The sequence below is a fragment of the Euprymna scolopes genome, chromosome 1 (genome assembly GCF_053919585.1).
Source record: "Euprymna scolopes isolate OS-2025 chromosome 1, ASM5391958v1, whole genome shotgun sequence".
In the NCBI taxonomy this organism is placed as follows: domain Eukaryota; kingdom Metazoa; phylum Mollusca; class Cephalopoda; order Sepiida; family Sepiolidae; genus Euprymna; species Euprymna scolopes.
Window position 1 is genome coordinate 90991574 of NC_136482.1, and position 24781 is coordinate 91016354.

A 24781-nucleotide genomic window follows, 5' to 3' on the forward strand; every position below is an offset into this window, starting at 1 on the left:
AGTCATGAGTTTCCTGGTCTTCTAGTTGAGATGCCTCAGTTCTTCTTTGGTACAATCTATAAATGATCCAGAGTATCTTACTAGTGACACTAACCAAATGTTTACATCTTTTATTAGGTTGTTACTATATAGTTTAGTTTGGAGGAGTTTTCTTGTTCTTCTGATATATTCCTTTCCAATTTTCTCTTTCATTTCTGTTTCTTTAGAGGTGCCTGCTTCCAGAACTGCTAAATATTTGTATCATGTTCACCTAGTGGCCTTATCTCTGTTTAGTTCTGTGTAGTTTCATGTCGTCTGTTGCTTCCAGTTTCTTCCTTCTCAGAATCAGCTATGCGCACTTTTTCATACCAAATTCCATTCAGATATCCCGGCTGAAGATTCTGGTTATGTTTATTAGTATCTGTTACAATATTTTTGGCTATAATGGGGTATGCTCCCACACAGTCGGGAGATTCTATTTATAAACGATGCGGCTAAGAACTGATGAGTCGAATTAATTCATGTTCTGCTACCAACCAATCAAAATTGCTCCATGAATATTGAACCTTTCTGTAGCAATTTCAGTTTCTGATTGGTTGGTAGGAGAACATGAATTAATTCGATTTTTCAGTTCCTAGAAGCATCGTTTATAAAATAATCTCCCGACTGTGCAGGAGCATATCCCATTATAGTAACAAATATTGTAACAGTATCTCTAATTCCTTCTTGGTTGTGGCAAATAATTTTAGGTCATCCATGTACATTAGCTAGTTCATTCTTTCGTCTGCATTAGTGAACTTGTATCCGTGTATACTTTCATCTGTATTAGTGAGCTTGGCATTTTCTATGTATATTGTTAAGGAGCATCTTGGCTATGGTGAACAGTAGTAATGATAGGGCATCACCTTAAAAGATACCTTTTAGTATTTTAATCTCAGTTATGCAGTGTCTACCAGCTTTCCGTTCAAGTCTCCATGTTCTCATTGCATTTTCAATCAGATTGATAATCTTGTCTATTATTTTGTACATTTTCACGCATTCTATTATCCATACTTGCATGATCCTGTCATACATTTTCTTGTAGTCGACCCATGCCATGGCTATATCTTCTTTTTTCTACTTTTTTTTACCTCCTTTGGTCTATGTCTTCCTCTTTTTGCTTCCAGGCATCCTTTCTGTTCCTCTGGAAGTAGTTCACGATTATGAAGAGAATGATGAATTTGTTCCTTCAGTTGTGCTGTTAGTATTTTCCGCATTGTAGGCAAACATGTTACAGACCTATAGTTGCTGGTGATGTTTCCTTTTTGTCTTTTTGCACCAGTGTAGTTCTATTTTTGGTCAACCATTCTAGCACGTCTGATCGTAGATACATCGTTTCAAGTCCTGAATTAGTCTTTTGCGTAATATTGTGAATTTTTTGAACCAGTATGTGTGACCCATCGTGACCTGGTGCTCTTCAGTTTGCCATTTTCCTAGGGTTGTCTTGAGCGTTTCCTTGCTGATTTCATTCTCTGTCCCTTCTTCGATTTGCTGTGACTCTTCTTTTATGTCTTTCAATTACTCAGCATTTATATTATGACACTGTCGCTCTTCTCATATATGACTCCAGTGGCGTTTTGTTTCTGTCTGATCCAGTTGTTGTGTTCGTGTTTTTCCTCCATTCACATTTTGATAAAATCGGCTTTCATTCTTTTCAAAGATCCTGTTTTGACAATGACAGCAAATCGCCCACATATTGGAACTTTTAATAAGTGCAAGAGATTAAATTTTGAAATCTTTCAAAACGATAAAGAACTGATATGTAATTAAAAAAAAAAAAAGGTTATAGATTTAGAAAAGTTTTTTTGTGTGTGTGCAGTTAAGCTACTAGTGAATAATTAAAATTGCTTCAAATGTTTTTTATCTATATAATCCAGTATATTTTCCTTGTAATTTAAATACAATTATCATCAGATAAAAAAAAAGTCTGGGTTTGCGTGGGGCGGGATTCTGCTTTCTTAATGATCTTTTGAAAAATACAGATATACTAACTAAAATAGCTGTCTCATGGACAGTTAGAAACTCTAATAAATTTAAGTCACCGGACACCAGAATATCGGAAGATCACTTTCACAAATAAATTTAACGCAAAATGATCACCTGCTTCCGGACAAGATAGCGTTTTTAAAGACCGGTCTTGAAAGTATATACTAGAATTCTGTCAATACTTTAAACTTCTAAAGTTCTATCCCGTTCTCTAATCATTGGACTGATACCCAGAATGTAATTACGAAAAAAAAAAAAAAAAAATGCCGTTCACTATGTAATGTCTGCAGTCATTTTTGTTTTTTTAGATTCTTTTCATTTTGTTTCATTTTCCTCTACTCCTCCCCACCCCCGATTAAGATAAGTTTAAAACCAAAACAAAGAACTACTTTCTTTGGCCTTGAAAATTTCTGGAGTGAGTTTCAATTTGTTTGAAAGCAATTAAAAAAGAAAAAAAAAACAATGAAAAACAAAAGAAGAAAAAAATTTCCTGTTTTCTGCTGCACATTTCTGTTACACGTTAAGAATCGATTGCATGTTCTCTTAAAAGATTCTTCCAGATTATTTGGCATTTGGTAAAATCTTCATCTTTTGTTTTTATTTTCTTAGAATAATCAATGTTGGGTTTGGTATTTGTTTGATCTTTGTTTTTGAGTAGATCTGTTTTTGTTGTTTATTTTCTCATTTATTTTGGCTTGTTTTCTTATTTTTCTTGTACATTTTCACTGAATCTCTGCTAGGCATTCGACGTAATATGAGGTTGTGACTTACTTAGACTAACATCGTACCCTTCATTTAGTGATTAGACAGAAATGGTAGTATTGGCATCGTCCAATCCCGCCGGATCATCAGTTCAGTGAGCCCATGGGGTTACTCCGTCTTTATAGGAGAATATCATCCCTGATGACAGAATTCTCCCACAAGGAAATGGCAGTCTATTTGGCACCGCTTGCATATGATTGGTATTATTAGTCTGCTGAGCCTTCTTTTGGCTTTATGTTTGGCGATATTCCTCTCCTTCAAGGCTATTTGGATCCACTTTTGGCAAGATCAGTGCAAATTGTTTCAATCCAAATGTCTCTGTCTATTGCAAATGTATCCAAGGAATCTGTGAGGAATCGGAATAATTAGGGATAACCAATAATGTAATTACAGCTATAACTTTGTTTTAGATGCAGACATCGAATCTCTATAACATGGCTATGTTCATATTTACTTGCTTCTCAAGAGGAGTAGAGTAAGACACAAGGTCATTTTTTAAATGTTGGTAAAATCAAATTCTTCAAATTGTGCACTTTTGAGTGTGCCAAAAACTTTAACTTGCCTCAATCTAGAAGGATTTCTTCTTCATTGTTCGAAGACATAGAAGATGAAGTTCACTGCGTTTTTAGAAAAATTTCCCAGAAGAATATGTCTGTCGGTCGAACCTATTAAACTTTGCCTTTAGTTATGCGTTTAACCTTGTTCTTTGTGCTGATGTTGCTTGTCTTGTTTTCTGGAGTTTTTTCAAGGGACTTTTTTATCAATCTTAATTTTTTTAATACTTACAATAAAGTCATAAAAATCAAAATTAATATTTGATTAATTTCAAAATTGCCTTTTTATTGTTAACTAACCGTTCTGTTGTTTTAATAAATGAAATGTATTTTCTCAATGACCATACTATTATTACCTTATATGGCATAATTTAACAATTTCATTAAATCAGAATTTTCATCCAACTTTTCTAACTAAACATATATTTAATTGTCGTATGATCGTGTTAATTGATTTAATATTTGGTAATCGTTTTTCTAATTATGTAGATTTTAAGCATAACAATTACAGGAGAAACTTTCCTTGGGAAATTTAGTTTAAAAATAGATTTGTATGGCACGGGTCATAATTTTAGAGATCTTTTTAAATTTTATTTCTTATTCAATTCTTGAAGAAAAATAGACTCGCTTTTAACAATACCAAAAAAATAAAAAATAAACAATATTGTGTTTAATTTTTCCCAAACTTTAATTCTATAGATCTTGCATTCTTTTGACGCTATGCTGTTTAATTTAGAAAATTATATTCCTTATAAAATACATAATTTACTGAATAAATGTTGAAATTTTCGTTAAAATTGGATAATTCTCTTAAATTTTTTTTCTGATTTTTTTTAAAAGATTATTTTCCTATATGGCAAAAGACTGGAGGTAGGAAAATATAGATTTAAATGGGTGATTGGATCCATACTAATATAAGATACGTGTATATGTATAAATACTTTTAAAATTAAGTATAATGATATAATGTTCACTTATAGGCCAGGAGACTGGGGTTCAATCCTTGGTTGAGTCATACTAAAAATTCCAAAACTGGTACTTAATGACTCTTTGCTAAACACTCAACACTGTAAAGTGAAGATTAAGAGTAACTTGAGTAACCCAAGGAAAGGATTTGTGCCATTTGAATAAATTTTGCTCATATTAAAATCCTCTGATAGGAAAATGATTACTTTTTTAAATCCATGAATTTAGTTACGTTACCTTTATTTCAACACACTTTTTATATTATGAGACGTAAAAACTTGATATTTTGTAGAAATAATTTACTTCCTATGCAGATTGTTTTACTAATTGACTGTCCAGTTTATAACAGTTTTCTGTGGCTAGTATGGGTTTGCCATGTGCATCTGCTCGCACTTCTGTTTGCCATTTAGTTTGCAAACTTACTAAGGACAGCCATAGTTTGTTTGAAGCAAAATGTTTGGGCTGAATACCTTTTCTTGCACCAACCCGTCCAAAAGGGACAAATATTTTGCTAAGACACTATCTCGCTATAGTTATCTGCTAACGGGGACGTTGTGCTTGTCTATAGTTAAGCATATGACCATCTGCACAACTGAGCTGTTCTCTGATCAGTTACCACACTTTTGTTGAACGCCACAAGAACGACTGCTACCCATGGGAATAACAGGATTGTTTATAGAGGTATACTCCTCTAGATTCGCTGTGTTCTGTCTATGCCCATGCATATTATTCTTGAAGGGTGTGAGTTTTCACCATACACGGTTAGTCAGTCATTATGGAGAGGCTGTTGCGAACTGTGCAAGCGCAAAATGGGTTACTTTACACATCTTGTACATAGAAGAGCACTTTAGAAAGCTACTACCTCTCTTCATGAATTCCTCAAATCCTTAAACTTATTTTTATTCTTTTTCTGTTTCATTTATTCATTTGACTTATAAAAAATTCTATCTTCATTTTTATTTTCCTATTTTTCTTTTCATTCTTTTGTCCCATTATCCCATTTTTTTATGTTTCTTATTTTTTTAATGTCACAATTTATTTTTACATTTTTCTTTCATTCTTTTCCATTTTTGTTCTCGTTTTTTTTTTCTATCGTTTATTTGTATTTCTTTTATTTTTTCTGTTTTAATTCTTCTTTTTTATGCGACATTATGATTTCTTCATCTATTTTTAACAATTTCAGTGCGGAATACTCAGAATTCACAAGAATTTCCAGAAAGATTTCGACAACGAACAGAAAGAATTACTCAACATGAAAAAGGAGACAGAATCCAAAATCAAAGGTAATTGAATTTCACACAAAGTCAACCTTCCCCGAACATAAGTCCAGAGAGAAACACTTTGCTTCTGGCATGCATATTACGAAGAACCTCTGGTATTTCTATTAGCATAAGATAAACGCTAAGTAGCAATATTTTCACTGTAATAAATCAGTTGCTTAAACATACAAATACGAGTGTACATCCTACGCAAAAATGACGGGAAAAATGTTTCCCAACGTTCGCACTAATCTATAATATAAATCTCAGCTCTCTGTTTAAATGTAGGTATGTACATCTACCTACAACTTTCGACAGAGGCGACAGATTTTCACGAGATTGATATCGTTTTGAAGCTCGACCCTTCGGACTACAAATATCAAAAAATTGGCTAAAATCATTAATTGCTTCATCCTTAATTAAGCACTTTTTTACAGGGACGGGTCGCTTTTTTCGCCGATATTTTCGAAAGTCCTCCCCGCTATTCGATTGACTAACCTTAATTTAAACCTTCGCTACTTCCGGTTTGGCGAGGGACGCAACGGCAAAAACGGCACTTTTTTCACATTCTTTTCCTTCTTTGCGGTACAGGTTTAAGCCTGCCTACTACCACTGTTTTTACTTTCAACACACACCTCCACACACCCGGGCAACGCTGGGCACCTAGGCTAGTATTTATATAAAATAACATCAAATTAACTGAAGTTAAAAAAGAAAAAAAGGAACGAAAACGTCTTAAACTTCGAAGATTAAAAAATGGATAAAATAAGTCGTAGCAACTAATCCAGAAATGAGAAAGGATTGTTTTCGGTTTATTCCATCTTTTTATGCTTCGAGTTATTTATATCTTCAAATATTTATTCATTGTGTTTGGTTTGGTTGTTTTGTTTTAGGCATATCAACCATTTTAGGATTATTTAATGTCGAATCAGGTAATTTTGGAAAAAGGTTTTATGCTTCAAATTATATAATATTTATTCATGGTGTTTCGTTTGGTTATTGTGTTTTATGTCATTTTAAATTTTTTTAGCAAAAGTTTTAATGCTTCAAATTCTGTATAGTTTAAGATATTTATTCATGGGATTTTAGTTTGGGTATTTTGAAGAGAAAAATTGTTGATTTTGGTTTTGTGGAACATGACTGAGATTTGCAAAGGAAAAAAATAATAACATCAATGTTCGGTGTATTTAAGACAGGAAACCGATATCATCAGGCAACCTGATTTGGTAGCACTAAACGAAGAAAAAAAAATTAAAGTAAACGTCTTACGAGTATAGAGTGAAACGTTTATATCCAAATGCATTTAAGAGGATGGTTGGGAACTGACTTGCTTGACATTTGTTTTCCCTAAAATACTTGAAATGGTTTCGTCCACTATTTTTTTGTACTTACTTACTTTTGTGTAACAAGACGGATATATACTTATTCATATATAAATACGCATTGGTCTTTGTTATAGAGCAGAGAATTACTTCATTGAATCGAAGGAGAATATTGTTATTTCAATATTCTCTGCAAAAAATGTCTGCACAAAAAAAAAAAAAATAAATAAATAACATTATTTTATATTTCAGATCAATAGTTTTTATCGTCATAATGTGGGGAAAATATTAATTATATAAAACTACCTCCATTATATTTTTTTATAATTAAAAGAGAGCAAACATTATTGCAAGAAGTTTTATCTGCATTAATATATAGATATTTTGATTAATAAGTTTTTTATATTAAAAGCCTTATAACAATGTACTTATATTCACGAAAATAAATAAAGGACATTGATTTTTAAAAACTCGCATACCAACTAATATGGGAAATAAGTTGCAACTTCTCCAAATTTCCAATTGTTTCACCATTAATTGAGCTTCCTACATTGTGTCTGATCAGAGTTGATGGAAAGTGTTGAGGTCTTAGGCTAGGTTCAACAAAAAGAGATAGGAAAAACTTTCTACGATAGAATCATGTGGCTACTTTTAATTGTATAGTTGTTACTGTCGAGAATAGGGAAATAATGACGTCCAGTATAGAGAATGGATTGCAACAAATAGCATAACCTGGCTTTAGATGGTGTAAAATAATCCAGCCAGTAAATCTATCTGCACAGACAAAGCATGTAATACTTCACTACCCGTGGTTCATATGATTAATTAAGCAATTAGTTTTGACATATCATACGGGTGGATTCATACTAGGGTAATGTACAAAATCATTGGCACAGGCTTTTATGCCAACAATGTTTTGGTGAGCTAAGTGTTATCAGTAGAGTATTCTTCCTCCAACATATTTTAGCACCATAATTCTCACATTCCATTCTAACTAAGTCCATATCGATACAGAATAGATAATAAACCTCCAAGAAGTCACTGAATGTTGGAGAAAAATTCTATGTTAGTCAGGGTTGTGTAATATTAACCATTTTGCTTGTATATGATCATGTGACAGGATTGTAAAATGGTCTTATTTGTACAGTCATTATCATTGTTTAAAGCGCTTACCTTAGCTAACAACTGGAAGGAATTGTAGGTATTCACTTATTTTCTAAAATATAAAACTGAGTTATTCTATGTGAAGTCAAATGAATTGTCCCTGTGAAACTTAAACAATTATCTACAGATTGACCAATCAAATGTGTGTCTGCTAAAATATTCTCAAATCTAGGTCTTTCCACAAAGTTGTCTACTAAAACAACAGTTTAAAAAGAAAAGAAATTAATTTGATCAAAGACTTTGAATTGAAAGCCATGTTTAATTTCAGAAAAGTTTCCAATTGGTAACTAATCTGTATAAGTCTTGAAGAAGAACAAGAGTTTTCGGTCGGTAGCTGATCTGTATGCTTTCGGTGAGTAGTCTTGGACTTTTAAATTTCTTTCTCGTGTGGTCACAAAAAAAAATGTGGAAATTCTCAAAGATCCAATATTTTTATGGAGCAATTCCGGTTTCTGGTTGGTTGCTAGCAGAACGTGACTCCATTTGATTGGTCAGTTCCTACCGTCAGTGTCTATAAGTAGAGCCTTAGAATTTTCTTTCATCATATTCTCATTGATATAAAAAATATTGCAACACCCTCTCTATTTTTATATAACGGGAAAGTCCTTTCAGTTTTAATGTTTAATTTTGTTCAAGACAGATATATATATACATACATTCATATGCATATTATATGGATAAAAAAGAAAAACATATTTGTGAAAAAGAAAATATTTTCAAAAATGTTATTTTTTTTCTTAAGTAAAAGTTGTAACATTTGTTACACATTTAGTATGCTAACATTGTTAATGAAAACAAAATGGATGCAGTTTTGCGTCATACCCAGAAAAATATTTACTCTTTTTTATCAGGGTTTCTGAAAAATATATTTAAAGTCAAATTTCGATAAGCTTAGCGTTGAAACATTTTAATTTTATTTTTGTTGCCAGTTTTGTAAAAAATATCGACTATATTTTGGTCTGATTTAATGTAATTTACAATACTGGATTTCTTTTTTATTTTATTTCTTATGAAGTGATATTTGATACCTATATGTTTAGATCTTTGGTGAATTACTGAGTTGTGTGCTAAGACTATACTTGCTTGGTTATCACACTTAGTTACGACGGGAACTTTAGTTTTAAAACCGTCTTTATTATGGCCTTTAGATATAGCGTTTCTAGTGCAGAATTAGAAAGTGCAACAAATTCGGCTTTACAAGTAAAAAGGGCCACAATCTGTTGCTTTTTAGATATCAATGAAATAATATACCCACATTTTGATAGTCTGAAACGAATATCCAGTTATACTTTTTCGATTTTCTTCGTTTCCCTAATCTGACGCTGAAAACCCTTCTAACTTTAGGGGACTTGTAGATTTTCTAAATGCTAAAGATTATTCTTTAGTTCCTTTTAGATAAGGAAGGATTTGTTTAGCCCTGTTTAAATCTTTAATCGTCGGTCATGATATGTTTTGTTACTGTGTAACATATGTACGCTCTTGTATCCGCCATTAAATTTATAAGACTTCCTATTATCTCTCGATATATTTTATTATCAATGATTTCAGAGTTTGCGGCCGTATTTTTATTTATATTATTTTCCACGGGTATAGCACGTTCCTTGCAGCTTTGCATTCCAAATTTTAATAGGATTTTGTCAGTGTACTGCGATTGATTCATCTTAATATTTCATTTTCACGAATAGATTATATGCCCAGAAACCATGATATCTGACTGAGATTGGCCATTTTGAATTTTTATTTATTTATTCCATTCTTAACATCTATTAACATTGTTTTACAATTTCATGCGATTAAAATGTCGTCACCCAAGAAGACTAAAATCAGTAATTCATTGCTTATAGTTTTGGTATACAAACAGAGGTCTACAGGGCATTGTTTGAATTGTTGTTCAATCAAATAACTGTGAAATATTAGATTCCGATTTTTCCACTTTGTTTTAAACCATACAATTATTTGTTATGCCTCCACACCCAATTTTTATTTTTCATTTTGAATTCTTCCGGGGGGGTAATATAGATTTAACAGTCTATCAGAGCATTTAAGTAAGCATTTTTTTTTACCTCCATTTGTGACACGAAAATGTCATGAGTGCATGCAGAGAGGTGGCTACTGCAGTGTTTGACCAGACGAGATGAGGTGGGGGAGTCCAGAGAAATGAAAAAATACAGCTAGCAACATGGGACCAACTGCTATGCTGTCATTATTAGTTTGTCACAACGAGCCAGATGGCGTATCATCTCAAAAATGGAGACAGAATTAAAATTATCTTGAGATTTAGGAAAAGAATTACTGATGAAGGCGCACACAGCATTGAGTGAGGAAATTAAAAAAAACCGCTACAGATAATGCGAGCAACCACCCTTCTCCCAGGAAGGAAAGAGAGAGGTGTTGAGTGATTGAAACAAAGAGAGACCCTGAGAAGCAGAGAGAAAGGATGTTTTAACCACCCTTCTCCCAGGAAGGAGAGGGAGAGGTGTTGAGTGATTGATACGGGGGATGGGGGGGGGGTCCTGAAAGTAAGAGAGAAAGGGTGTTTTAACTACTCTCCGAAGGAGAGGCGAGGAAAAGGGGTTGGATTCAGAAAAAAAGAATTTTGAGGAGATTCTAGTTGTAGCCAGTAAACAGCTGGGCTGGCCAAGCTCTCCCGACCTGGGGGCCCCTCAGGGCCTGATGTTATGATGTTAACTAGACTGCGTTAATGGGGTTTGTAACTGTAACTTTTACTTGGTCTGGTCAGGCATCGTTCCCTGCTTGTAGTCATCACCTTGAATTAGACATTGTCGGTTGTTAACTGATGAACTTTATAAATAGTTTGTTATTGTTTATAAAGCAGAGTTCCGTTTGTTTGTGGTGAGCTCTCTTCATTTGCAGCAGGCTGACCGGACCAGCAGAGGGATTAATGAAACCGGAGACCAGACATGACAGGAGACGATTGGATCAAGAGGCAAAGCGCCCCACCATGGAACATAATGTGGTGAAGACGATCATAGGACACATTGTGATGGGACAACGTACGATTGAAAAACACCTGTCATATCAGGTGCAGTTCGAAGAAGAAAGTCATCTGTCATACATTTAATGAATGTTATACTACGATGCAATTTGCAATAAAATTTTGATTGTCGTTAAATTTGTGATCAGCGAAAAAGTATTCTATCTCATGAATTGGAGAAAATCCTTTGGTCAGAAATCTTGCTTAGACTCGTCAATGTCTGATGCTATAGTCTTATTTGTAAAACCCATCGGGAAGAAATGACACTTTTATCCTTTGGTGGGGCGTTACCAAATAGGTTTTATTTTCTGTTAATGCGTCTATTTCATTTTTCATAACCACTTGCCACTCTTGGCAATTTTCTGAATTAATTGCTTCAATAAAGCTTTTTGGCGTATTTTTTTACAGAATAGCAATAGTCAACTTGATAATCTTCGAAATTGTGGATCACTAAAAAAATCGGGATTTCTCCTATTTGTTTTTTGGGTACCGTTCTAATGTATTTTCGAGTTTAACATCAGCATCAGCATCATCGCTGTCATTTGGTTGCACAAGTATCGACTTCGTTGTTGACACTTGATGTATGAATATGAGGAAATATTGATTTGCCCTTTTTATTTAATGGATTTTCATTTTTTATATAATGGATTTTCATTTTTTATATAATAGATTTTCATTTTTTATTTAATGGATTTTCATTTTTTATATAATGGATTTTCATTATTTATATAATGGATTTTCATTATTTATGTAATGGATTTTCATCTTTTATATAATGGATTTTCATTTTTTATATAATGGATTTTCATTTTTTATATAATAGATTTTCATTATTTATGTAATGGATTTTCATCTTTTATATAATGGATTTTCATTTTTTATATAATAGATTTTCATTTTTTATTTAATGGATTTTCATTTTTTATATAATGGATTTTCATTTTTTATATAATGGATTTTCATTTTTTATATAATGGATTTTCATTTTTTATATAATGGATTTTCATCTTTTATATAATGGATTTTCATCTTTTATATAATGGATTTTCATCTTTTATATAATGGATTTTCATTTTTTATTTAATGGATTTTCATCTTTTATATAATGGATTTTCATCTTTTATATAATGGATTTTCATTTTTTATATAATGGATTTTCATCTTTTATATAATGGATTTTCATTTTTTATATAATGGATTTTCATTTTTTATATAATGGATTTTCATTTTTTATATAATGGATTTTCATTTTTTATATAATAGATTTTCATTTTTTATATAATGGATTTTCATCTTTTATATAATGGATTTTCATCTTTTATATAATGGATTTTCATTTTTTATTTAATGGATTTTCATTTTTTATATAATGGATTTTCATTTTTTATATAATGGATTTTCATTTTTTATATAATGGATTTTCATTTTTTATATAATGGATTTTCATCTTTTATATAATGGATTTTCATCTTTTATATAATGGATTTTCATCTTTTATATAATGGATTTTCATTTTTTATTTAATGGATTTTCATCTTTTATATAATGGATTTTCATCTTTTATATAATGGATTTTCATTTTTTATATAATGGATTTTCATCTTTTATATAATGGATTTTCATTTTTTATATAATGGATTTTCATTTTTTATATAATGGATTTTCATCTTTTATATAATGGATTTTCATTTTTTATATAATGGATTTTCATCTTTTATATAATGGATTTTCATCTTTTATATAATGGATTTTCATCTTTTATATAATGGATTTTCATTTTTTATTTAATGGATTTTCATTTTTTATATAATGGATTTTCATCTTTTATATAATGGATTTTCATCTTTTATATAATGGATTTTCATCTTTTATATAATGGATTTTCATCTTTTATATAATGGATTTTCATTTTTTATATAATGGATTTTCATCTTTTATATAATGGATTTTCATCTTTTATATAATGGATTTTCATCTTTTATATAATGGATTTTCATCTTTTATATAATGGATTTTCATTTTTTATATAATGGATTTTCATTTTTTATATAATGGATTTTCATTTTTTATATAATGGATTTTCATCTTTTATATAATGGATTTTCATTTTTTATATAATGGATTTTCATCTTTTATATAATGGATTTTCATTTTTTATATAATGGATTTTCATTTGTTATATAATGGATTTTCATCTTTTATATAATGGATTTTCATCTTTTATATAATGGATTTTCATCTTTTATATAATGGATTTTCATTTTTTATATAATGGATTTTTATTTTTTATATAATGGATTTTCATTTTTTATATAATGGATTTTCATTTGTTATATAATGGATTTTCATTTGTTATATAATGGATTTTCATCTTTTATATAATGGATTTTCATCTTTTATATAATGGATTTTCATTTTTTATATAATGGATTTTCACCTTTTATATAATGGATTTTCATTTTTTATATAATGGATTTTCATTTTTTATATAATGGATTTTCATTTTTTATATAATGGATTTTCATCTTTTATATAATGGATTTTCATTTTTTATATAATGGATTTTCATCTTTTATATAATGGATTTTCATTTTTTATATAATGGATTTTCATTTGTTATATAATGGATTTTCATCTTTTATATAATGGATTTTCATCTTTTATATAATGGATTTTCATCTTTTATATAATGGATTTTCATCTTTTATATAATGGATTTTCATTTTTTATATAATGGATTTTTATTTTTTATATAATGGATTTTCATTTTTTATATAATGGATTTTCATTTGTTATATAATGGATTTTCATTTGTTATATAATGGATTTTCATCTTTTATATAATGGATTTTCATCTTTTATATAATGGATTTTCATTTTTTATATAATGGATTTTCATCTTTTATATAATGGATTTTCATTTTTTATATAATGGACTTTCATTTTTTATATAATGGATTTTCATTTTTTATATAATGGATTTTCATTTTTTATATAATGGATTTTCATTTTTTATATAATGGATTTTCATCTTTTATATAATGGATTTTCATTTTTTATTTAATGGATTTTCATCTTTTATATAATGGATTTTCATTTTTTATATAATGGATTTTCATCTTTTATATAATGGATTTTCATCTTTTATATAATGGATTTTCATTTTTTATATAATGGATTTTTATTTTTTATATAACGGATTTTCATTTTTTATATAATGGATTTTCATTTGTTATATAATGGATTTTCATTTGTTATATAATGGATTTTCATCTTTTGTATAATGGATTTTCATCTTTTATATAATGGATTTTCATTTTTTATATAATGGATTTTCATCTTTTATATAATGGATTTTCATTTTTTATATAATGGATTTTCATTTTTTATATAATGGATTTTCATTTTTTATATAATGGATTTTCATTTTTTATATAATGGATTTTCACCTTTTATATAATGGATTTTCATCTTTTATATAATGGATTTTCATTTTTTATTTAATGGATTTTCATTTTTTATTTAATGGATTTTCATCTTTTATATAATGGATTTTCATTTTTTATTTAATGGATGTTCATCTTTTATATAATGGATTTTCATTTTTTATATAATGGATTTTCATCTTTTATATAATGGATTTTCATCTTTTATATAATGGATTTTCATTTTTTATTTAATGGATTTTCATTTTTTATATAATGAATTTTCATTTTTGAAATCACTCGTATCTGTGAATTTTACTCATAAAATTATTTCTATTGTATTTTATTTGGGGGGGGGTACTAAATAAGCTGAAGAAACGAGAAACTGCCTAAAAGTACATTTTCCATTTTTTTATTGAATAAATTCTTTAACTTTAGTTATAAATTTTCTGAATGGCATTTATTTCCTTTGTTGTGACTTTTAGTTTGTAACTCTTACATTGGTTATGCATGCACGGACATGCTTTTTACTTACATGTATAAGATGATCTGAAACTCTTGTTAGCATTACCAAACAACAACTATAGCAAATCAAGGAAAAGAAAAGTACATGTTCTGCATTCAGTGATTAATTTTTTATCGACACTCTCACATACCAAGGGAGTCCATATGAACACCATTATTGTTTGTCGGCACCATGACTTGTGTGATATTTTGCACACTTGGACTTCAGCGATTATTACTCTGTTACTTTTTAGAAAAACTTTGGAATCATCCTCTACATTATTTAATATTAATTATTAACCTATATATATATATATATATATATATATATATAAAATAAATTTAGGACTATCCACTTATCTAGTGTTTCCTTTTCAGATTAAATATGTTTTTAACTCATTTCAGTGTTTTTTAACATGTTTTATTAACTGTTTGCTCATATATATATATATATATATATATATATATATATATATATATAAAATACTTAAGGAAAGAGAGAACATTATTCTTTAAGATCTTTTTTAATCACACCTATCACTTTTCTATGCGTGACACATTCTCAAACTGATTCCTTATCTCATCAATCATTTTCTTTCTGATTTCGCAGTTCTTTTCCTCATTCAGTCGATTTTAAAAAAATTGTTTTCTGAGATTTTTACCTTTTTTTTTTACATCCTTTTTATTCTCTTTTGCCTTTGCTTCATATTCCATTTTGGCATTTTTCTGACATCGTAATTTTTATTCCTCTCTTTTTTTTTTTTAATTTCAGCATTTCTGCATAAATTAATTCTAAGGAGAGTAAAAAGTGGACGTTAGATTAATTTTTGGTAGCCTTGTAACTTTTGCTTCCCTTTTTTTTTCATTTAGTCTTCACTTTCCATGAACGACGTTTCTGACAAAGATAGAGGAATTGTTGTTTCTTGGATTGGAATTTCCCCATCTAATACTTACTAGTTTTTAACCTTGAAGTAGTATTTTTAAGCTCTTTACATCAAGCGGGTTAATGCCTTGCTTGGAGTAATTTTCGTTAAACAGAGTGACACATTAGAAAATAGATGATTTAAATGATATTGCAACATTTTTTTTAACAGTATGACCATATCCTTTTCTTCCGTCATCAAGCAATAGATTATAAAAATTTAATGATTTCAGGTGGATACATGTAGCTATCAGGGAGTCTTTTATTTAACTTTTATTTTGCATTCAATGTATTCATTTTTTATCGACACTGTCATATACCAAGGGAGTCCATATGAACACCATATTTGTTTGTCGGCACCATGACTTTTGTGTTTCAAATCGCATTTTTACAACTCATATTTTCATAAATAATTAGAAGAAACCTGTCTCAAAATAAAACAGTTTGTCACTACTTTTATGTTCTCTTGCTGTTGTATTTTGGGTTTATCTAACAATGTCTATGTATGTAAGGTAAACATGTTTCTGTAATCGATGCTCGTGAATCGTCAAGTGATTAGAGTTATAAGAACAGTTACTTTTCTTTGTATATAAGGTGTCTGTACATATCGATCTCTTGCGTGTATATTTAATAGTCTTTCAATGTATATAGGTGGGGTTTTTTTTCACATAATTGCGACGATAACGAACGGGACCATAAACGGACAGTCTCTTACCATAATGAATAATACCCTTTCTGCTTGACACCTCCCTTATTTATTATCTCCCTCTACTCTGGTGCAGGCACCTGAAATGAAAGCGTCTTCTTTAGAATGGAACAACCAAAGCGCAGAGTTATCATTTCCAGATCTTTATTTCCAAATGATGCTCGTCTCAGCATTTTGCAGCTCTTGATTTTCTTTCTTACATCTTCCTTAGTTGGTCCGTAGATGCTTGCATCAGACCACAGAGACACCTCCTGTCTGCTAACTTATCCAGTGGCTAGCTAACTCCCAACTCGTCTCTTCGACTTCCTGTTACAAACTGACTTCTAATAACTTACGTGTCTCTGACGTCAGCCAGATTAGACAATCCCGTTTGTCACGCAGGCAACATAATTGTTTACTAAACCAAATTCAAAAGTAGCTTTGTTTATGCTTTTCCTCTATTCATAACATTTTTCCATAAACCAAAATACCCCATTTAAATATTTAACATGAATATTTTAATTAACATTTTCTTTTAAAACATTTTTCTGCATATCTTTTTAACCTAAATAATGTAGCATAATCATAATAATCGTTCTGACCCTTGGCACTGCCTGCCACAACATAACACAGATACTATGCTGTGATCATATCCAAAGCCACAACATTATATTAAAAATCAAAATATAATGCTACTAAACCTTCTGTGTATTGCAATTTAGATAAAAAATTCATTACACGATTTTAATTCTAATAAAATGTCTAAAATAAAATAGGGGTGGGTTAACTATATGTATTGAATATCAATGTTTTCCTGGAAATCGCTCCAAACATAACATGAAACCACTTAATGTAAGGAGGTGAAAATAAAAAATACTACTTCATGGTAAACAACCATCCAACGATAAGTGTCAGATGATTAGATTCCAAACCAGAAAACAGCAATTCTTCCCCCTTTGTCAAAAACATCATTTATAGAATGTGAGGACTAAAAGACAAAATGAGGGAAGCGGAAGCTACGAATTATTAGATTCCCTATATTTTTCTTTGACTATTTTTTATTGTTTTTAGAGGGAAGAATATAGGTACAACCTTAAAAAATTTAAGATTTTCATTATATTTAATCCATAGTCATTAGACACCAACTAAGTCACAATCCCTGAATTTCTTTTTAGGACCCCTTATGCTTAACGCTTAAATTTGAAAGATTTTCTATAATCAAAATCATCTCATGGGTCGTGATCAAAATTGAAGCAAAGGTTCTAGAAACAAGGTTCAGTATTATTATGTCTTGATTTTATTTATGGAATTAATTTTACTTGTCCTAGTATGCCATTTTTTTTAGTTCTTTACATATGAAAATAATAAATTTCTGTGTGGTGACTTCGTTCTCTATGGACTCGGAAACGGCTGGACCGATTTTTATGAAATTTCAAACAAAGTCATTTTATATGCCTTATATAGGTTTTGTATTAGAGTGCTTTTAATAAGTATCGATAATCCGGTGACATTTTGACCAAAGTTAATACCTTACACAACCAAATATCACAAGTGTAGTTGAGAAGTTTTCTTACCGCACAAGCCGAAAGGCTTAACATATAAAATCAACAGTAGGTTCTTTGACATGACAGAGGCGCGATCAAAATGAATGTTTCTGCTTAGACCACGATTGAAGCATGATACTTCAATTTTGCATTTAAAACTTTAATTCAAGACAATCTATATATATATATATATATATATATATATATATAAAAGTGAACCTTTTTGTGTGCCTGTCTGTCTGTCTACTGTCTGTGTACATTTTTCAACGCAATAATTCTGTCAATTTTCAGTCTACAGATGCGAAATTTGATATACAGGGTACTGAGCTTTGGGAAAATCTTTGTAATCCGTTTCCGGTCATAAATTTGGCTGTTAAAGGGTCAAAGTTCAACCATTTGACCTTGGAGAACTCTACCAAACTTCTCCGCCAATTTGGGGCCTAAACACTTGAAATTTTCGATCTAAGTTAATAACTTGATTTGAGCCCAAAACAAATGTTAAGGGGTCATAATAGAGGCCAAAGTTAAAAACAAATTGACCTCTGCGGTCTCTACCAAATTACTCAAACAATTTCTGGTCTAAACATTTGAATTTTACATAAAGGGTATTCAGAGATAGGGCAAGCTTTTTAATGTATGTATGTTTGCATGTCTGCCTAAAACTTTCGATAGAGGCGACGGATTTTCCCAAGGTCAGTATCTTTTTGAAGTTCGACCTTTCAGACGAAAAATATCGAAAAATTGGCTAAAAACATTAATATCTTCACCTTCAACTGGGCAGTTTTGTACAGGAGGGATCGCTTTTTCGCCGATATTTTTGAAAGCCATCCTCTCCTTTCGATTGTCTAGCCTTAATTTTAACATAAGTCACTTCCGGTTTGACAGTGGTCGTAACAGCAAACACGTCAGGTTTTTTTTTCCTCCGTTCTCTTCCTCCTTCACAGTATGGGTTCGAGCCTGCCTTCCTACTACCACTTTTTTTTTTTTTTTTGCTCAACATACACATCTGGCAACGCTGGGCTGAAATGCTAGTATATATAAAAAATAATTTTATAAAATAAACAGTAGGTTTTCTACAGTGCAATGTAGACTACAATGTATTGTGGACTACGTCACCACAAAAGGTATGCATAGCTCCACTCAGTGCCCCACGATGGGTTCCTAACTAGAGCAGCCAATAAATCGATTTGATTGAAAAATTTCACCGATTTCAGTAACAATTAAAATATGGGAGAATGAAACATTCGTTTTTCATCATCCAATCCAAGACAATGTCCGGTCACCCTGCTAGTATACAATACTTTGAATTTAGAATCTCAACGCACATTTATTATTTTTCCATATTGTCTTCTACATCTTTGATTGAATGTTGTTTTTTGTACTAATGAGACACAATTTACCAAAACTAAAAGCCGCTTGTGAATAAAAATTAATGAAATGGAGAGATTGAAAGTCGAATAATTATGAGAATTTACGGTTGATTTCATAAAATTATCTGTAAATAATGGCTTCACTTAAAGTTTAAATTAAATTCAAAACAATAACTCTTCCCCTTTTGTAAGAAATATCATTGATGGAATGTGAGAACTAAAAGACAAAACAAGGGAAGCGAGAGTAACGAGGGTTACTGTTTTCTACTGTGTTCACAATATTTAGTTTATAAATTTGTGTTAATCAGATTTTCAAATAGCAAACTTTTTGACATAACTCAATTGGATTTTTTGTTAGTTTTCCACACTATGTTATTGGCATAAATGTATTTTATTTTAGTTATATTTCCTTCTGAAAATACACATTCCGGCTAAGAAAACTGTGATAACTGATGATGCTTTAATATTTAAATCACAAAATCTACCCTTTTTTTCACACGTTAAATGTAATGTTTCCTTTCATCCTTCTATAAACATTATAATCCTTAGCAATACAGGGTAAGGATAGCTACTTTTCTATAAAGTGATAGGGCTTGGAGTGACCAGCCTATTGATCGGATTGGGCACTTTTAAATTCCCATCTAGCCCAAGTGATAAATAAAGTGGAGTGTTGCGGATTAAAAACAAAGCATTTTACGGATATAATTGGATAAATTCACAAATAATGCCTGAAAATGAATTAAACAGGTATTTTCAGAAAATATGATTAAATATATATTCTTTCTACTCTCCCTTCCAGAAAATATTTTTTCCAAATCAGTAACAATTTGAAAATAATTCTATCTTAAAAATGGAACATAACTCTGTATTCCTCAATACAGTTATATCACTTGAATTTACAACAAAAATATTATTTGAGAAAAATCCGGAATAGTTTAAAAAAAAAAAAAAAAGATAGAAAAAACATATTTCAAACAAAATACGCTACCAGGCAACGTTGGGTATATATATATATATATATATATATATATATATATATATATATATATATATATATATATATATATATATATATATATAGCTATTGCATTTCTTTTTAATTTTCGTTTCCCATTGTCTTTCAACCAGAACTAATAATTAAATCTAGGAAAAATATAATGAGATTTTTTAGAAAGTTATACCTTCATCCTACTGAGTGGGGGAAAAAACAGAAAAGAAAAGAAATTTTGTTTGCAATTTTTGAATTCAAATTAATTGTATTTGACAGTGTATAAGGACTCCTGACTCCTCCCCAAATAAAATCAATGCCTCAAAGAATCGTTATTTGAAATTGAGACGTTCTTCTAAAGAATGATTTCATCACAAATGCTAACATTATGACTATACCATAGGCTATAATTTGAACCTCGACCTTTTTGTTTTTTTTTTCTTTTCTAAATATGCCCTGCTGATACATGGCTGCATCTAATGGTGCATGTCACAACTAATTTTGCAGCAAAAACACTTTGATATTAAAAACTGTTCAATGATCAGATAATTAACGCCTCAGATTTTAATGAGATTTGTGGAAATTATTCATGAATGAATTAAACAATAATTGTCTTAATCTTTTTTTGAACTTTTTGTTTCAACTTTGTTTAAATATTTTAAATACTAAAAAATAAAAATTAATTAAAAACAATATTGTTGAAATATTTTTTTAAAAAATGGACTAAAAGCAATATTCAGAAATATAATTCACATCATATTTTTGCAAAACGAAAACTGACTTCTCTTTGAAAACTGAAAATGTATATCAAAAAACTCGTGTCATAACAGATAAAGTAAACATTTCAGTTGTGAGTGACACTGTTCTGGGGGTTAAATATTCAATCCTCAGTGCGGGCGATACTAAAAATACAATTGCAAATCACTTAAAACTTCTAACCGGTTATGAGTGACAGAATGAGAACACGTTAGTTCTGTAGATCAAATAAAGTGCTCCGTTTGAAATTCAATATAGATTCCCGAGCTCGGGAGAAAGATTCCCAAGTTTGATTAAAAAAAAAAAACCTAGACACCTGCAAGGCGTGTGTGACTGATCTCATACCTGCTATACTAATAAATAAATGCTCTGATGAGCTATCCCCTGTTCTTTCCAAATGACTTGCTGAGTCTTGCTTCCTTGATAGCTGAAAAATTGACTTTGTGGTACCAGTACTCAAGAATTTTGGCAAATGAGTCATTAATGAATCCAGCTCTAGCCAATCACTTTGTAAATGCTAAACTTCTTTCTAACGAACAGTACAGATTTAGGCAAACCCGTTCTATTGCAGACTTTTTAACGGTCATCTCTGAACGCATATACTATGCACGATGAGGCAGGGGAAGTTGGGATTGTAGCCCTTGATATATCCAAAACCTTTGACAAAGTCTGACATGAAGGTCTTCTTATGAAAATTAAATCATGGTATTTCTGGACGAATATTTAGCATAATTAGATCCTTATTTGCCTGAGAGAAAAATCCAGTTTGGCTTCGATGGCCATATATCAAAACATGATATGAATGCAGGAGTGCGTCAGGGGTCGATCCTTGAATCTTTATTATTTCTGATATTCTTAAATGACCTTGATAATATTGTGTCTGAGATGGGTATATTTGCGGATGACACAAAGCTATAATCGACATGAGAGAAAAACGAATGCACACATATCTGAAGCAATGACAGAAAACAACCTTCAGTCTCTAATAGAATGGGGCCCTAAATGGATGGAAGCATTTAATCCGACTGGGCTTTTTTCCTTTAACAATTACAAAGAAACTTTCTCAACCACTGATAGCTATGGCTAATAGCACCCTACCGGAGAGCTCTTCATTCAAACTCCTTTGCTTAACATTCACAGGAATTGGAGCAAATACGATGAGGACATTGCTAAGGTTGCTGTAAAGAAAGTGAACTACCTCTACCATGTTAGAAAATTACTCACACCAGAGAGCATTTTATATCTTTACAAAGTCACCATTTACCCATGCCCGGTGTATTGCTGCCACACTTGGGCTGGTGTATCTACCACTAGTTTCTCCTTTTGAGACAATGACCAAAAAGAAAGTATCAAATTTAATAGGTCCTGCACTATCGGCCAAGCACACACCCTTGTTCCATTGTCATAATGTTTTATCCTTATGCCCATTTTACAAATACTTTAATGAAATATTCTCTAATGAACTCACAGGATTTTATCCCCCCACCTCGGTATACATACTCCTGATTAACCTGTCAAGCAGCAAAATCTTACCCTTTCACTGTTGAGCTTCTTAGATACCAGAAGGCCTTTTATTCTAATGCTTGTTTGATTGATAAACTTTGGGATTCCCTCCATAGTTCTTGCTTCACTGACTGTACTAATATGCAAAATTTAAACTATAACCCAAACAGATATCTTGCTGCTCAGTTCCCTGCATAATATCCTGTAGACATGATCCCAATTAGTAGCTGCTCATAACCAAGTGGCAATATGCCTCGATTGGAGGTGAAAACGGCGTAAAAAAACAAAAAGATACACCTGAAGAAAGTTGGAGTTACATTGGTTGAAACATTGTAAGAATAACACTCAAGATAAGATGAGGAATTCAAATAATCCAAGTAAAAATGTGACATTAAATATTTAATTAACCAAATATTCTCCATTTTGTTAGACAATTTTATCCCCTATTTCACTCAAATATTTCATGACAAAGAACTCATCAAGTTTTTGTTTATCTCATTCAAAGAACCAATTTTTTTCCAATTGGAATGATTCTGTACAAATCTGAATAATGGAGAAATATATCTCCATCTCTACTATTTTATAAAAGGAACTTTATCTAAGTTCGTTCCCTATGGACTCAACAACGGCTTCGCCGATTCTTATAAAATTTCGCACAAAGGCACATTATGTACCTGGCAGTGTTCTTAGATAGGTTTTGTGTCGGAATGTCTTCGATATCTATCGATAATCGTTAATTGAAATAATCTGATCAGACAATTTTGACCAAAGTTAACACCTTACACAGCCTAACATCACAAGTGCATTTGATAAGTTTTATTACCACACAAGCAAAAAGGATCGGCATATGAAATCAACAGTAAGTTATTTGATATGACAGAGGCGCGCTCGAAATGAATATTTCTGCTTAGAGCACACTTGAAGTATAACTGATTTTTCATTATAAACTAATTCAAATCATTATATACAAAATCATTTATAAAATCAACAGTGGATTCTCTAAAGTGCAATGTAGACTACTATGTAATTTGAACCAAGTAACTGCGAGAGGTATGGGAGTATTGACATCAGTGCCCTGTGATGGGTTTCCAACTATAGCAGGCAATCAATCGACTTGACTGACAATTGGGCGATTACATCGATTTTGATGATAATAAAAATATGGGAGTGTGAAACATTCGTTGATCATCCTTCAATCCTGGGCAACGTCGAGTCACCCTGCTAATTGGAAATAAGGAGGATTGGGTAATCATTTTGTCCGCAAAGAAACTTGTGATCTGGAATTATCGAAATGGAATAATTTTAGGTAAATATCTGTGACTCATCTCCTTCATCCAAGGATCTTTTTCTCACAAAATTACGGTAAATTATCCATTTCTCTTCACCTGCAACAATTTACTTGGAAATAGGTGCATTTTCATTCAGTTTATAAAGCAAATTACAGGTGAAAATATGACCCAAAAAGTTCTTATCTCTCGAATTATTTGCCCCTCTCCATCCCCATCACATTTTCTCTATGTATCCAAGTTTTATCAAATTCTCATGAATCGTGGATTTTGATATGTTAAGCCTTTTCAATAGTTATGTTGTGTAATGTGGCTTTTTTTTTAATTAATGTATTTATTTGGTCGTCGTGTGTAGAGAGTGTTCTGTCTGAGTGTTTGTAATTATTGAGACTAAAATCTTTAGTTCTAAACTTTGTAGACCACCTCTGTACAGTTGTGTCAGCAAAAGCATATTTATTGTATACTGAATACTTTCCTTTGTTTTTGTTGTTTGCGAGGCCTTAAATGAGTCATACAACTTTCCATTTTGCAAAGGATTCCAAAATTAACAGAGTTAAAGTATTTTTAACTTCATAGATGAGATAGTTTCAAGTATGCTCTAACCGAAAATGTAAGTACCTTATATCTGTCGAAATTTTGACATGTTCTAAAGTGTCAAAACATTCGGCAAGCTGGTGAAATTGTGCGTCTTTAATTCTCCTAACAATATTTGCATGTAAGTGACTACAAATAATCCACGACGATATTTATCAAGCTACGTACCCAGTGATGT

At 30.8% G+C, this 24781-nt stretch overlaps 1 protein-coding gene across 10 annotated transcripts in view; it reads left to right on the forward strand.

Moving 5' to 3' along the window:
* Positions 1-24781, forward strand: part of LOC145245888 (uncharacterized protein C20orf96-like) — a 2261276-nt gene that overhangs the window by 1163222 nt on the left and 1073273 nt on the right. For all 10 annotated transcript variants that reach the window (XM_080107943.1, XM_080107887.1, XM_080108064.1 and 7 more), the window contains one exon: positions 5470-5569. In XM_080107943.1, the coding sequence (XP_079964069.1) occupies positions 5470-5569 (100 nt within the window). The remainder of the gene's footprint in view (positions 1-5469; positions 5570-24781) is intronic.